At 46.1% G+C, this 16,027-nt stretch overlaps 1 protein-coding gene across 1 annotated transcript; it reads left to right on the top strand.

The window, feature by feature from the left end:
• Positions 1-448: 448 nt before the first annotated feature.
• LOC129859053 (thyroid hormone receptor-associated protein 3-like) lies at positions 449-15,800 on the top strand. The gene is made up of 11 exons (XM_055928390.1): positions 449-651; positions 1,554-1,603; positions 1,749-2,378; positions 2,894-4,429; positions 8,158-8,327; positions 8,514-8,622; positions 8,735-8,801; positions 8,907-9,040; positions 9,228-9,330; positions 9,460-9,583; positions 11,372-15,800. Exons 2-11 carry the CDS (start codon positions 1,563-1,565, stop codon positions 11,383-11,385), a joined length of 2,928 nt encoding a protein of 975 aa, XP_055784365.1. The 5' UTR covers positions 449-651; positions 1,554-1,562; the 3' UTR covers positions 11,386-15,800.
• The last annotated feature ends 227 nt before the right edge of the window (positions 15,801-16,027 follow it).

The following is a 16,027-nucleotide window of genomic DNA, read 5'->3' as shown; positions in this document are numbered from 1 at the left end:
AAACCGGTGCGCCTGGCACCTACTACCATACCCCGTTCAAAGGCACTTGCATCGTTTGTCTTGCCCATTCACCCTCTGAATGGCACACATGCACAATCCATGTTTCAATTGTCTCAAGGCTTAAAAATCTTTATTTGACCTGTTTCCTCCCCTTTATCTACACTGACTGAAGTGGATTTAATCAATTGCATCAATAAGCTAGCGATAATAGCTTTCACCTGGATTCACCTGGTCATGGAAAGAGCAGCTGTTCATCTTCTTAATGTTTTATATCCTCAGTCTTGTGAAAAAATACTTTTGTATTCTACAGTGAGTTTTGTTTCAAAAATGAAATGTAGGGGACACATCTAGTTCAGAGGAAACAACTCAAGCAAAGATGATATAACTAACCCCCTTCGTCTGTGACTCAAACGTCCTAACGGTGGCGCTATCCTTATTGTGTGTGTTTCCGGGTCAAATTCTGTTTTGAAGTCGCGAGGCAAAGACAGTCAACTGTACAACTTCCTGAGTGCAGAAAATACGAACGTCCTTCATATGAAATATATTTGATCGTCATTACTTACTAGCTAGTAGTTGTATAATAAAATCGTGTGTGCGAGACTGGTGTTTTGGTTTACGTATCCTCTAGTTTTGGTAGGAACGTGCGCTGGGGTAAGTGCCATGCAGCTAGCAGCTAGATAGCTGGCTACGACATAGGCGATTAAACTCAACGATATACGATGTAATTCAGCGGCGACTATTGTGGGCGAACTGGAGCTCCGACGTCACATAAAATGAAGTTTTTATTTAAAACGACTGATTTCAGCACCCAAATAATAACACACGACAGTGTTAATGTTTATGTGACGCCTGAGCTCCAGTTAGGCTGGACAATAGAACGAGCCAAAATTCACTCAAGGCTGATAAACGGCCAAAGAATGGTCAGTCGCCGCTCAACTCCCATCGTGGAGTTGAAGTGTCGGCTAGCAACGACAATTAGTTAAACACACAAATGTTAAGATATGTCGATTAATCTGGTGTTAATCACTGCTATTTATTTTACTGTTAGCTAGTATTGTTTGGTAGTAACGTTAACTAGTTAAATATTTCGTCGTTTGAGCTGATCATAGTCCCAAGTCTGGTTTTCTTCCTGACTAGTGGTTTTAGCATGGCCTAGTTAGCATACATAACGTTTCGCTCTCAATGTTATTCTACTACTGTACAATTCAATCCCTTTAGTTTCCAAGTTAAACGACATAGTAATGCTGGTTACAGTCCTAGGATGTTGCTGAATAATCTAAAATGTATATTTCTATAGATTCAGGACAGACATGGCTTGTTCTGATATTTCTTAATTTCTTTAAGTTTTTGGGATTTGTGTGTATTGTTTTGCATTGTTAGGTATACTGCACTGTTGGAGCTAGAAACAAGCATTTGGCTGCACCTGTGAAAATATGTGTAGGCGACATAACATTTAAAAAAACATCTTATTGTATGGCGTCACGGCAAGGGAACTGTGTATTGTGGTATTTTATTCATGCATACTCTTTCTCTCTGTCCACTGATCTCTCAAGGTAAAGAGAATGTTGAGGCCACGGTCACGATCACCCCACTATTCTCACAGGTAAATATCTTCCCCACTTCATTTGACTTGCTAGTCCAGTGTGTGGCTCAGTAAGATTACTTTAGAATGTTGGCTCATCTCAGCACGCTGTATGAAAGGTGCTTTACAATTCAAATGTGTTATACTTTTTTGTGTGTTATTGCAGAGTTAGTCCGCGCAGGCAGGATGGTCGGAGGTTCCCCTGGGACGACCCAGACTTCAACCCCCAGCAGGTGCTGGCTGACCTGGGCAGGCTGCCTGGGGAGGATCAGTGGGTTCGCTTCATGGACGAGATCCACCCAGATGGCCCAGAGGGCCACAGAAGACCTATGTCCCCAGGCCTCCACAAGCTTGACCACCACCTCCCCCCAGAGGAATTCCACCAACGCAGAACCCCACCGGCAGAACCCCACGAGCTGGGCTACGCCGAGCGCAGAAGGCTCTCCCCCCATGATGGCAGAGAGGGTGGCAGGGGAAAAGGAAGCGGGAGCGAAGGGCTGCCCCACTCACCTCAGAGGCTACCCAGAGAGAAGCTGCCATCACTGGCCCCGCAGCACCCTCACTACAGTCCTGACCACCACCAGATGGTGTCCTCTGCAAGCTGGAGAAGAGAAGACCAGAGCCAGGGAAGGTCCAGGGACCGCAGCCCCAGGGAGAGGGTTCAGGGTGGGGGGGAGAGGAGGGGTGGAGATTTTTCAGGTCCCTATGGAGACCAGAGCAGAGAAAACATGCATAGAGAGAGGAGCACCATCTCTGATCGGAACCGGAGGGAAGCTGATGAAGCGGTGCATCCTGGGTAAATTTGAGCAGTGTTCCGTTGGAATTTTATGGCCAAAAGCGAGAGAAGAAGATTGAAGAGGAGAACCCAGCTTCCTGTTTTTTCTAAGCGCAAACTTCACCCTGCTACTGTGTCCCCTGTGTAACCATAGAGTAGTAGATTGAATTGCATAGCTTAACATGGATGACATGCTCTTGTCTCTGTGATCCTTGGAACCAGGTTCTTGCCATGACGTACACTGTGATATAGTTGAATACTTTACTATTACCCGCCGTAATCTAGAGGCTTTGTGCGCCTGTGATGTCATATGGCTTTGTTTATTGCTAATCAGCTCGCATGAATGACTGTTGTCATTAACCGATATGTAAGGTACTATCTATTAGCCCATAAATTCTATTCATATGCTATGTGTTTTCCTAAATAAATTGAAAGCTAGCTATTACAAAATCTGTATATTTGTTAGGTATAGTCAGCGTGATCGTATGTCCTCGGTCAGTGCTGAACCATGTCACCTGCTCTTTATGTCGACACAGGTACGGAAAGGAGGCAGAGTTTAGGGTGCGCCGCCCCTCGTTGGAGAGACCCCGGGAAGGGTACGGAGGAGCAGGGCCACGGGGGCGCAGGGGCCCCTCGGGGAGCCACGATGGCCAGGGGCCTGGAACCCTCATCGTGGAGCATGACCATGGTATTATAAACAGCAGAGGGCCAGAACTCTACAACAACCAGAGGGGCCGTGGCCCCGACCAGAGCCCAAGCCACGACCGATTCAGTCATCGTCACCATCGGGCCAGAGCCACTGAGGAGCGGTTCAGGAAATCGGGTAGCAGGTCCAATACCAGAGAAGAGGCCAGGGGTCGGCTTGTCCATGAGGAGAGGAGAGGGCCTGTCCATGAGGAGAGGAGAGGGCCTGTCCAGGAGGCGAGGAGAGGGCCTGTCCATGAGGAGAGGAGAGGGCCTGTCCAGGAGGAGAGGAGAGGGCCTGTCCAGGAGGCGAGGAGAGGGCCTGTCCAGGAGGCGAGGAGAGGGCCTGTCCATGAGGAGAGGAGAGGGCCTGTCCATGAGGAGAGGAGAGGGCCTGTCCATGAGGAGAGGAGAGGGCCTGTCCATGAGGAGAGGAGAGGGCCTGTCCATGAGGAGAGGAGAGGGCCTGTCCATGAGGAGAGGAGAGGGCCTGTCCATGAGGAGAGGAGAGGGCCTGTCCATGAGGCGAGGAGAGGGCCTGTCCATGAGGCGAGGAGAGGGCCTGTCCAGGAGGAGAGGAGAGGGCCTGTCCAGGAGGAGAGGAGAGGGCCTGTCCAGGAGGAGAGGAGAGGGCCTGTCCAGGAGGAGAGGAGAGGGCCTGTCCAGGAGGAGAGGAGAGGGCCTGTCCAGGAGGCGAGGAGAGGGCCTGTCCAGGAGGCGAGGAGAGGGCCTGTCCAGGAGGCGAGGAGAGGGCCTGTCCAGGAGGCGAGGAGAGGGCCTGTCCAGGAGGCGAGGAGAGGGCCTGTCCAGGAGGCGAGGAGAGGGCCTGTCCAGGAGGCGAGGAGAGGGCCTATACATGAGTCCAGAAGAAGCCCTGATCGTCATGGGAGAGCCAGCCCGATGGGCTTCCAAGATAGAGGTAGTCCCACAGAGCCCAGGGCCAGAAACAGTGCATTCCGTGGGGCGAGGGGGGCCCCAGCCCAGGGTGGCAAGAGACAGATGGGCCCCTCCATGAACCAGCCCCGGCCTCTCCTTCAGGGAATGCAGGGGAACCAACCCCGGGATGCCAACCCCCAGCATTCCCCTCCGGAGCACCAGGAGTACCAACCCAGGGGAGGCATCTGGGACATGGAGCTCAGAGAGGAGGCACCCGGTTGGGCAGAGGTGAGCGACATGGAGCCCCGCTGGGAGAAGGACCGGGGACCAGGGCCGCGAGGAGGCCGGCCGCCAGCACAGGGCAGGATGGATCCTAGGAAACCTCAGCATAGAGATCTCAACCCCAACTGGAACCAACAGCAGAACGATATGGCAATGCCTCGCATGGGCGCCGGCGAGAAAGAGACGCTCACCATCAAGGTGGACATGAACCGGCCTGTGGGCCAGAACAGGTAAGGTGTTTCCGATCGCAACGTTTAGGGGTCAAGGGTGAAAGTTCATGCTTCTTTTCAACTCTCACTGTCGACTGCAGGAAGACAAAGTCAGAAGCCCTGAGATCATTGACAGCTAGAGGAGGAAGTATTCTTCTAACATATTTTTTAATTCTACAATGCAAGTATTCTACAAGCTGAGAATTTGTGATGGGACGCAATTTATATACATCAAACTAATCCTTCCTGATGTGGGGCATTGCAGTGATAAACGTGGCGAATCGCCAAACGCCTTCTTTTAGTAGTTTGGCCATTTTACGGCATTGTCCTTCACATTCTCATGATTAAAAAGGTGAAATCAATTCATAGAGGAGGCAAGTCGGGATCTCCCAAATAACTTTTATTGTTCATCAAGAGGGGCAGAACATATCAGACCAGCTTTGCAACATTCTAGAGAACAGAGATGCCACAGTGGACTATCAACCATGTGAATAACCTAATGGCTCACGGCAGAGGTTTGGCTCGTCAGTTCTTCAGACATCTCTCATCCAATGAACAACCCAGCAGAATGTGGCAACTCACAAAGGGAGTGGTTGCAGCTTCCCACAGCGAGAGCATCCCTGACAACCAAGACCAACCAGCCAAGAGACCAACCAGACGCCAGCAATGTGTTTGCAGCTCATCCTTCACAGCTGAAATGAATAAAGAGCAAGCAGCCTGCGTGGTGGAACATGCTGAAGGAGCTCTGGAAAGTAAAGAGTGGATGGAGAGGAGTGGAAGAGGCACAGTTCTGCTACTAACTACAGCTGATTGACCTGAGTCTTGGAGGAAAAGGCAGAACCCATGAAGACAGAAGGGGGGGAAGTCTTTGTACTAACCAAACTGAGAACCAAACAACTGCAGAAGAGTCTCCTTGGTATATAAAATGATTTCCTGTATACATGATACCCAATACATTCTAATATGGAGTTGGTGAGCCTGATAAATGTCAGTCACTGAGCCACTGCATGGTGCCTTGGTCTTCGGCTGACTGAAGACTATTTGGGCTGGAATATGTCCTGAACTGCACTATAGGAACATCAGTTTGAAACCACCATGTTTTTTTCAATGTCTTGAGAAACACCTGGAATTATCAGCTCTTGATCAGCTAATCAGAGAAAGACTATTGTGAAAGGACTTATTTCAGAAGCAGTATTTTTCTGAGCCAGGCAATGACCCTTCGCCCTTACCCCACTCAGCCAGAGAGGATACATATGCCAAAACACCAGCTCTAGTCACAAGACTTTCAAATAGCTTAAACTAGCTCAAACTTTTGTATTTTATTCAGACCAATGTCCAAAGGTAAGTCAACATGTTCTTTCCATCATTGCCTATATTATTCTGCAGACTTCTAGAGGATTTTCATACTTATCTGTCAAGCAAGCAGAAGAATTTTAAGTCTTCATCCAATGTGTTTAATCTGAGGTGGACTCATTCCCACTGAAACTTGCCAAAGACTTTAACGACCTCAGTCGGCGTCTTGACCACCCTCAAGGCCACACATTAGCATGTTCCTGGTTGTTCTTCATGTCTAAACCCATGATGCTCAAGAGTCTCAAGGCCTAAAGGAGATTCTGCCACAGTCTCACAACACCTACGCTTCTGAGGCAAACTTGGATCCAAATTCTCAACACTCACCACATATCTTCAGAAACCTGGGCTCTGTTCTGCATGGGTCCTACTACCAAACTGGGTTTGGAGTGGCCATGCATACCTTTCAACAAACAGGTTCACTCAAAGAAATGGACTATAAAGCGCAGCACTGAGCAGACCTGACTGTCTGAACGACAACTCAAGGCAATGATGTTCTCCTTAAAGCAACCAAAGGCTACAGGTCCTTAGTATAACTCACTTTGAGCTGTACCAGAACAAAGGACAACACTGGATGACTACAAGTAAAGACCGGATGCTATGGCCTAAGTCAGATGGACGTGAACAGACCAGGGAGAATCAAATCATTGGATGGAGGAGCACAGTCATTAAACACACTGAGAGATCCACCTTCTGGATGAACTGAAGAAGGCCTGAGTGACCAGCTTGTAGACACAGCAAGAGTGGAGAAGAGCAGAAGGCAATGTGAAGGTCTAGAGATGACCAGGATGATGTCCAGTCAGAAAAGCAGTGGATGATGAATATCTGGAAATGACCTTCTACATTGGAAAGAGTGAAAAATACTTTTGGACTCAACACATGAAAATAAAGCTTTCTGTTTGACTTCTAGAAGCTAACGTTCAGCTGTCTTTTCCACCCCTATTGACACTGATACTCATGGACTAATCAGGGAGTAATAATCCTCAAACTCAATCCCACTAATAGTGTCTCTTCTCCAAGAGGCTCTCAGAACCATATGACTATTGATGAACTCCATTTTGCACCAGTGAAACAGCTCTGTCAAAGCATTACAACAGCAAGGGGAAACCCAACTCAGTGAGGACTAAGGTACTCCTGACAGCGAATCTGGACTCGGCCTAGTTAAAAGGCCCCAGAATGAACACTTTGGGAAGAAGAGGAATTGAAACCTCAAACACAGCCGATGTATCAGCCAATAGTTCAGCATGGATGAATCCTCATGAAAACACTTGAGTATTGCTCTGAAAAAGGACATCTCAGAAACACTCCTGTACAGATGGGTTCTGTCAGTCTACACTTCATCTAGACACAACTTGCTCACAAAAACCACACCTGCAAGAGAACATACTGTCTACCTTGGACCAATCAAGGACAAGAACTACGCTGTCCACTCTGGACCGTTCAAGGACAAGCAACTACACTGTCAGCATTTCACCAACCAAGGACAAGAACTACACTGTCCTGTGACTCACAGACATCCAGAAGTTGATTGACAAATGCAGACAGCGAAACATTTAAAGAAGCATGTATTTTCACCTTTGACCCATGTCAGTGTTACACTGGCACAGGAAGTGGGCAGGGATGTAGTGGAGGATAATCACTGTTCACACACTTTTTTTTTTTCTTCATCAAGAGCGATGATGCACCTTTCACACCAAATGCACTTTGTTAGCATTAGCGTTACCCCCCCCCCACCCGTTATCTCCACTGGCGTTCAGCGTTTCACAACCACATCCCTGGAGACGAGTAATGTCTCACTCTCTTCCTGTTGCGTTTCAAACTCATTTTAAACAATTTGACCTTATTTGGACTTGGAAGTGCATTTTTGCAAACATGTCCAAACCAACAGTTGTTGATGATGTACTTAATCAGTCATTTTTCCAAAAGCTTTAAAATGTGAAGGTAAGTGTAGTGTGTTTACAGATGCCTCGGTCAAGGTAAGGTTGTTCAGTACACAATGTTTAGCTATATTTTATTTACATAAGAGATCCACTAGAGAAACACTTAACTCCCTTCAACAGTATTATTGAATACAGAATATATATATATATACACCATTTATCAGATGCTTTTATCCAAAATGACTTATTCATGCATGCATACATTTTGTTGTTCAGAACAAATGACTTAGTTCCACCCCCAAACTACAGTCTACTTAAATCAAACCCTTTCCACAAATGTCCCATCAGCTAGCTACCACAGTAAACTATGTTAGAAGCTACTAGTACTATAAGTTCATAGTTAAACCCTTGTATTCAGGCCTGATCTCAGATTGTAAAGCCCCCGTCCACTTCCTTCCTCTCCTCCATTGCTCATCCCTCCTCCGTTTCTCATCCCTCCTTCGTTTCTCATTCCTCCAGCCAGCTGTGCTACTCCTCAGACCGTCAGCTGTCGCTGGATCTGGTCAACGTGGGCCGCCAGCGCCTAGACTTCCTGCCCATGCTAGAGCATTCTGGGACTTACCTGGAGTCCGCAATGCACTCTGGGACTTTCGCCCAGGAGATCATCACCCTGGTGCACCAGGTCAAAGGTTAGGAAACGAAACAAATACAACCTGAATATGTGCGCGCAGTCACAGCCACTTGTGTACACACACACAACACACACACACACACCGCTCATTGACACTAACGTGCCCACCTCAGACAGAACCTATAGTTAATTATCACAACCTTCAAGGCAATCAATCTCTTTTTCTTTCTCTGGTTTTCTCCAGAGCATTACTTTAGGGGTGATGGTGTGATGCTGAACGAGCGTTTCTCTGGCCCCCAAGATGGAGGTCTGCCTGAGGAGGAGCAGGAGGAAGAAGGACCAACTCTGAACAGGTACATGAACACCTGGTTACTACGGTAATTTGAATATCTTTAGAGCTTTTGTTTAAGCCTTTAATGTGCTGTTTACAAACACTATATTTGTATTCCTCTCCCTCTCATCCAGGCTGTTCAACATGAGTATGTCAGAACCTGATATGGAACCTGTCTTCTCTAAAGTTGGCCGCATGCAGGTACAATAATGTGTACAGGTTTATGATCGATATGTCAATGGACTGATCGGTTCCTGAATGTATTGGTTGATTGAGTGATGCATTATTGATGTGTTGTGTGATCAGAGGCAGCAGCAGGCAGTGAGAGATCCCGGAGACCTGAGACATGACCTGGAGAGGAGGAGACAGGAGAGGCTGGAGGGAGTGAAGGTCACCATACCTGGAGGCAGGCTCTCACAGCACCCCCTGGTTGCCGGGAGGTAGTACAACACAGTGAAGACATGATGGGGCTTCTTTTGAATATTACAATTATTCCTTCCTCCCTTTCTTGGAGTCATCACTGATCTATGGATCCTTGTGTTCACCCAATCTGTCAGATCAGTGATTACCTTAAGTGGAGGAAGGGTGCATTTTTACACCATCTCTCCCTCTCACACTCTGTCTCAGTGACCATCAGGGGGGGTATGGTAGAGAGGAAGACGAGGAACAGGAGGGCTTTCCAGGCTCGTCAGGCCCACCACGGAGAGGGAGGAGGTGGCCTGGAGACATGGTGAGAACTGTGTGAGGGTGTGTGTGTTCACATTTAGTAGGGAAGTGAATAAAACGGATATTATCTGTATCTTTCTTTTATTATATTTTGGACATTTCTCTCTCGCTTTCTCTTTCTCTCTCTCTCTAGGGGGGTCAGAGGAGAGGGGGCATGATTAGACAAGACATGGGAGACCAGCAAAGGAACAACTGGCCTCCTAATAGCCCTTGCAACCGGCCTGGACCAACGAGACAACAGAACCACAATATTAACGGTCAGTTAGTACTCCAAAACATAAGTATATACAGTCAATGTAAACCAGGAAATAGAAGTTAAAATGTACAGTGTGTTGTCATTCACAGACCTGTTCAGAGAACCACAACTTCCCAACCATGTTCAGTGACCTCAGTCATTCACTGATTGGTTGGTTGATTGACAGTGTAATTCCTATGACTGGCCTCTGCTTACCTTCCTGTCTGGTTACGTACGTTAGTCAGTCAGTCTGTCCATCTGTTCCCTAGATCTCATTTATGTCTGACCCTGAGCCAATCAAGTCCTCTCCTTTCCTCTAGACAATCATATTGTCCACTAATAGGACCATTACAACCCTAGCTGCCCTGCTTCTTAACCTAACACCTATATTCACAAGACCTCTCTCTGTCTCGCACTCTCTCTGTCTCGCACTCTCTCTGTCTCGCACTCTCTCTGTCTCGCACTCTCTCTGTCTCGCACTCTCTCTGTCTCGCACTCTCTCTGTCTCGCACTCTCTCTGTCTCGCACTCTCTCTGTCTCGCACTCTCTCTGTCTCGCACTCTCTCTGTCTCGCACTCTCTCTGTCTCGCACTCTCTCTGTCTCGCACTCTCTCTGTCTCGCACTCTCTCTGTCTCGCACTCTCTCTGTCTCGCACTCTCTCTGTCTCGCACTCTCTCTGTCTCGCACTCTCTCTGTCTCGCACTCTCTCTGTCTCGCACTCTCTCTGTCTCGCACTCTCTCTGTCTCGCACTCTCTCTGTCTCGCACTCTCTCTGTCTCGCACTCTCTCTGTCTCGCACTCTCTCTGTCTCGCACTCTCTCTGTCTCGCACTCTCTCTGTCTCGCACTCTCTCTGTCTCGCACTCTCTCTGTCTCGCACTCTCTCTGTCTCGCACTCTCTCTGTCTCGCACTCTCTCTGTCTCGCACTCTCTCTGTCTCGCACTCTCTCTGTCTCGCACTCTCTCTGTCTCGCACTCTCTCTCTGTCTCGCACTCTCTCTCTCTCTCGCACTCTCTCTCTGTCTCGCACTCTCTCTCTGTCTCGCACTCTCTCTCTCTCTCGCACTCTCTCTCTCTCTCGCACTCTCTCTCTCTCTCGCACTCTCTCTCTCTCTCGCACTCTCTCTCTCTCTCGCACTCTCTCGCTCTCTCATTCTCTCTCTCGCTCTCTCATTCTCTCTCTCGCACTCTCATTCTCTCTCTCGCACTCTCATTCTCTCTCTCGCACTCTCATTCTCTCTCTCGCACTCTCATTCTCTCTCTCGCACTCTCATTCTCTCTCTCGCACTCTCATTCTCTCTCTCGCACTCTCATTCTCTCTCTCGCACTCTCATTCTCTCTCTCGCACTCTCATTCTCTCTCTCGCACTCTCATTCTCTCTCTCGCACTCTCATTCTCTCTCTCGCACTCTCATTCTCTCTCTCGCACTCTCATTCTCTCTCTCGCACTCTCATTCTCTCTCTCGCACTCTCATTCTCTCTCTCGCACTCTCATTCTCTCTCTCGCACTCTCATTCTCTCTCTCGCACTCTCATTCTCTCTCTCGCACTCTCATTCTCTCTCTCGCACTCTCATTTTCTCTCTCTCGCACTCTCATTTTCTCTCTCTCGCACTCTCATTTTCTCTCTCTCGCACTCTCATTTTCTCTCTCTCGCATTCTCATTTTCTCTCTCTCGCATTCTCATTTTCTCTCTCTCGCATTCTCATTTTCTCTCTCTCGCATTCTCATTTTCTCTCTCTCGCATTCTCATTCTCTCTCGCATTCTCATTCTCTCTCGCATTCTCACACTCTCTCTCTCTCTCTCACACAGGTGCCAACTGGTGAATGGAATCTTGGAGCAATCCAAATGAAGTCAGTGGTTATGTGAGGTCAGCCCGGAGGTTAACTGTTGATAGGCTGTATATATTATAGATCACACTGCTGCAGACTGACCACAGCCTGAACCACGACCACCTGACCTACTGACACTCTGTACCACGCTGTCAATGTAAAGCCCATGCAATGTAGCTGCTCTCCTGACAGAGAGAGTAATGTGCTGGGGAAGTAAGATGGCCAACTGATATTTAAAGATGCACTATGCATAAATCGCTCCACCATATCCTGGTTGCAAAATTTCAAAAGGTTTGCCTAATTTCAGTTTGTTACAAAACGAGCAGGTATAGTGTAGAGCAGGGGTAGGTAACCGTGCTCCTGGAGCCTCGCTGGTACTGCAGGATTTTGTTTCGTCTAGGCACCACACCTGACCAACTGACAGGGCCGGCGGCAGAACTAATCAGTTGGACCGGCCTTTGATATCCATAGGCGGGCATGTTTTTTCCCGGGACCACCTATGTGTGCACCCGCTTGCATGTTCAAATTGTAATAGTAAAGACCATAGGCAGCTGGTGAGTTTCAAGTTTGTGGATGCTTCCAATTTACCCTAGCATTTCTACCGTTCTTAGTGCCAGTTATGCTAATTTTTTTATATGCACATTTTTGTGCAACAGTTTCATTTCAATAATAAGATTTTATATTCTCAATCATTGTCATGTGGTTAATCATAAAAATCTGAAATAAAATGATAAAAATGTCAAAGTTAAAATTCAACTGAGGTGAGAGCAACAGCCTCTGCCAAATGAACACATTGATACACTGTGATCCATTGGCGGCTAAATGAGCTCATAGAACTCCGAGATAGCCTATAGGCCAATGTAGCAGTAGGCCTATCCATCTCAACTAAGTAAAGCTGACAAATAAAAACAGTAGAAAATAACCTGATAAATTCTGGTTCTTTCAATCATCTCTCTTCTCCACCTGTCTGCCTCCCTTTCTATCTGTCTTGACTTGAGCTAAGTGCAACATTGTATTGTCTAGCCTATTCCGGGCCCTCAGAGTTTCCCACACCAGTGAGCTCTAGACAGACCCATCAGATCATGATATTTTGCTCTTTCACACCGAGGCGTGGTGATTATCGAGGCCGGGAGTGTTGGAAAGATTTTTCTAATACTTAGGAACTATCATTCGCAATGGATGTTAAAAAAACAGACTTCGTTGGCTTGTCTGAGGCAAATAAAAAATGATTGAGAAACTGCTTATTAGTGGTTGACGTGGTGAGTTAAGACAATCAGTAATCCAACATTGCCAAATGAGCACGTTCCTACATATGCATGTATTCTGGAGAGATCCATATCTTCACCACACAACCCCTCCCCATTTTGATGCAACATTTTAAATTATACTCAAAACACATTAACTTCACACATATTTTAGATGCTTTTCACTGACCATGCAACTCAATCAGCTAGACACATTCCCACGTGTGCCCAAATTGTGGGCATCCCAAATAGGCATAGGCCTACACACTTGTGATTTGAAACAATCCACAGCTATTTAAAATAAAAAACAATAAGCTAATGATCGTCTATGGATAAGGCATGTACCTGGTGAAGTATTTTGAATGTTTTTATTTGGACAGGAGTAATTGTATATATATATATTATTTCTTTAAACTTTTAGCGCAGTCCAGCATCCTAGCAGTGCTCCCCTACTTTATTTTCCAATTCGCAAGAAGCTAAAACCAGAGATCTGTATGTAATGACGAGATGCTAATTTCTCTGCCCTAACAATGGGAGTCTTTGTCCTAAAGGCGGGAAGGCAGGCGACAAGCTTAGGTCTGCATATTATTCCCATAGAAACGCATTGGGCTTGTACTGGACATATTCTGGCAAGAGTGAGCCCTCTTGCTTTGCCTCGCCTCTTGCTCTGCTGAAACTATATCACCGGAGAAAGCATCTGATCGAGCGAAACAGGGCCCTCTATATGTGCCCATGTATCTGACGCTGTCGTACAGAAATATTTCGACATGCCATACTCTTGGTCCAGACAGCATCAGATACATGGTTTACACATACTGAGACAGAGGGACGCTGTTTTGCTCCTGCCCATGCTTTAACTGAGACCGATGAGTCTTTCTGTCGGCACGTGTTCTCGGTCACATAAATGCTCAGTATTTCAATATTTCATTTGGACGCCGGCCCTGCCAACTGAGCTAATTGATCAGTTCAATATTTGCCTAAATTCAATACACCTGATGTTCCAGTTTGGTTCAATCAAAAACATGAAGGGCTAGCAGCACTTAGTGAAATACCTTTTACATAACCAAAAATATTGTATTTTCAGTCGTTTGAAGCGTGTGTACAAAACCGAAAGTAAAAGACGCAAAAATGAAACGTAAGAACGGGAAGCATAGAAATAGTGCACATAGAACATACAGTTTAAGTCGGAAGTTTGCATAAACCTTAGCCAAATATATTTAATATCAGTTTCACAATTCCTGACATTTAATCCGAATAAAAATTCCCTGTCTTAGGTCAGTTAGGATCACCACTTTATTTTAAGAATGTGAAATGTCAGAATAATAGTAGAGTGATTTATTTCAGCTTTTATTTATTTCATCACATTCCCAGTGGGTCAGAAGTTTACATACACTCAATTAGTGTTTGGTAGCATTGCCTTTAAATTGTTTAACTTGGGTCAAATGTTTTGGGTAGCCTTCCACAAGCTTTCCACAATAACTTGGGTGAATTTTGTCCCATTCCTCCTGACAGAGCTGGTTTAACTGAGTCAAGTTTGTAGGCCTCCTTGCTCGCACACACTTTTTCAGTTCTTCCCATAAATCTTCTATATGATTGAGGTCAGGGCTTTGTGATGGCCACTCCAATAGCTTGACTTTGTTGTCCTTAAGCCATTTTGTCACAACTTTGGAAGTATGCTTGGGGTCATTGTCCATTTGGAAGACCCATTTGCGACCAAGCTTTAACTTCCTGGCTGATGTTGCTTCAATAGATCCACATAATTCTCCTTTCTCATGATGCCATCCATCTATTTTGTGAAGTGCACCAGTCCCTCCTGCAGCAAAGCACCCCCACAACATGATGCTGCCACCCCCGTGCTTCACGTTTGGGATGGTGTTCTTCGGCTTGCAAGCCTCCCTCTTTTTCCTCCAAACATAACGATGGTCATAATGGCCAAACAGTTCTGTTTTTGTTTCATCAGACCAGAGGACATTTCTCCAAAAAGTACAATCTTTGTCCCCGTGTGCAGTTGCAAATTGCAGTCTGGCTTTTTTATGGCGGTTTTGGAGCAGTGGCTTCTTCCTTGCTGAGCGGCCTTTCAGGTTATATCGATATAGGACTGGTTTTACTGTGGATATAGATACTTTTGTACCTGTTTCCTCCAGCATCTTCACAAGGTCCTTTGCTGTTGTTCTGGGATTGATTTGCACTTTTCGCACCAAAGTACGTTCATCTCTAGGAGACAGAACGCGTCTCCTTCCTGAGCAGTATGATGGCTACGTGGTCCCATGGTGTTTATACTTAAGTACTATTGTTTGTACAGATGAACGTGGTAGCTTCGGGTGTTTGGAAATTGCTCCCGAGGATGAATCAGACTTGTGGAGGTCTACAATTTGTTTTCTGAGGTCTTGGCTGATTTCTTTTGTTTTTCCTATGATGTCAAGCAAAGGGGCACTGAGTTTGAAGGTAGGCCTTGAAATACATCCACAGGTACACCTCCAATTGACTCAGGCTAATTGACATCATTTATCAGAATCTTCTAAAGCCAAGACATTTTCAGGAATATTCCAAGCTGTTTAAAGGCACAGTCAATTTAGAATGTGTAAACTTCTGACCCAGTGGAATTGTGATACAGTGAAATAATCTGTCTGTAAACAATTGTTGGGAAAATAACTTCTGTCATGCACAAAGTGGATGTCCTAACCGACTTGCCAAAACTATAGTTTGTTAACAAGAAATTTGTGGAGTGGTTGAAAAACGAGTTTTAATGACTCTAACCTAAGTGTATGTAAACTTCTGACTTCAACTGTATATACCGCTTCTTAGACTTGCTTTTAATGAGAATGACAGATCTATTAACACATTTCTATGTAAATTTGGTCCGTTGGCCAAAAAGTTACATATTGCAGCTTTCATTTAGGGGAAGTGACTTCATAATGCGAGCATCCTGTTAGTGAGGAGCCACCTAATTCATTTATCTGCGATCGTATTTGTTTATGTTGATGGTTTGTTTGACCAGTGTACCATAGTTGATGTTGTTGACCTGTCTCTACTGTATCCTGTGTTGCCAGACCATGTTATTGTTTCTGATCTGTCTAGGTTTGATACACTCCACATGAGGAAAGGCCCTACTAATCTATTGATGTCATTACTGTAAATATCAAATAAAAGAGATTACTCCTCATACCAAGTTGGCAAGCGTGTTGATTTTAGGTAGTGTTAGTAGCTCTTTAGCTTGGTAGTAATGCATGTTACATGAGTGGAGCCTGTTTAGTCATTACCTGTGTATTAATAGGCAGGATTGTCCACATCTCTCACCTGTACACACCTGTCAGGTACAGAAGTGATCCATGCAGATATTTAACAGGTCAATCTTGCCTACTTCCACCCAGGCCTGCTTTAGGTAAACCAGG

Source organism: Salvelinus fontinalis, chromosome 7, assembly GCF_029448725.1.
Source record: "Salvelinus fontinalis isolate EN_2023a chromosome 7, ASM2944872v1, whole genome shotgun sequence".
NCBI lineage: Eukaryota > Metazoa > Chordata > Actinopteri > Salmoniformes > Salmonidae > Salvelinus > Salvelinus fontinalis.
Note: the sequence above shows the minus strand (reverse complement) of the source record. Positions and strands in the feature narration are given on the sequence as shown.

Bases quoted from the DNA above. Each gene is read 5' to 3' on its own strand.
- LOC129859053 (XM_055928390.1), top strand. From the start codon at position 1,563: ATGTTGAGGCCACGGTCACGATCACCCCACTATTCTCACAG. The intron at 8,328-8,513 runs GTTAGGAAACGA...GGTTTTCTCCAG, and splicing joins CCTGGTGCACCAGGTCAAAG to AGCATTACTTTAGGGGTGAT. The intron at 8,802-8,906 runs GTACAATAATGT...TTGTGTGATCAG, and splicing joins CTAAAGTTGGCCGCATGCAG to AGGCAGCAGCAGGCAGTGAG.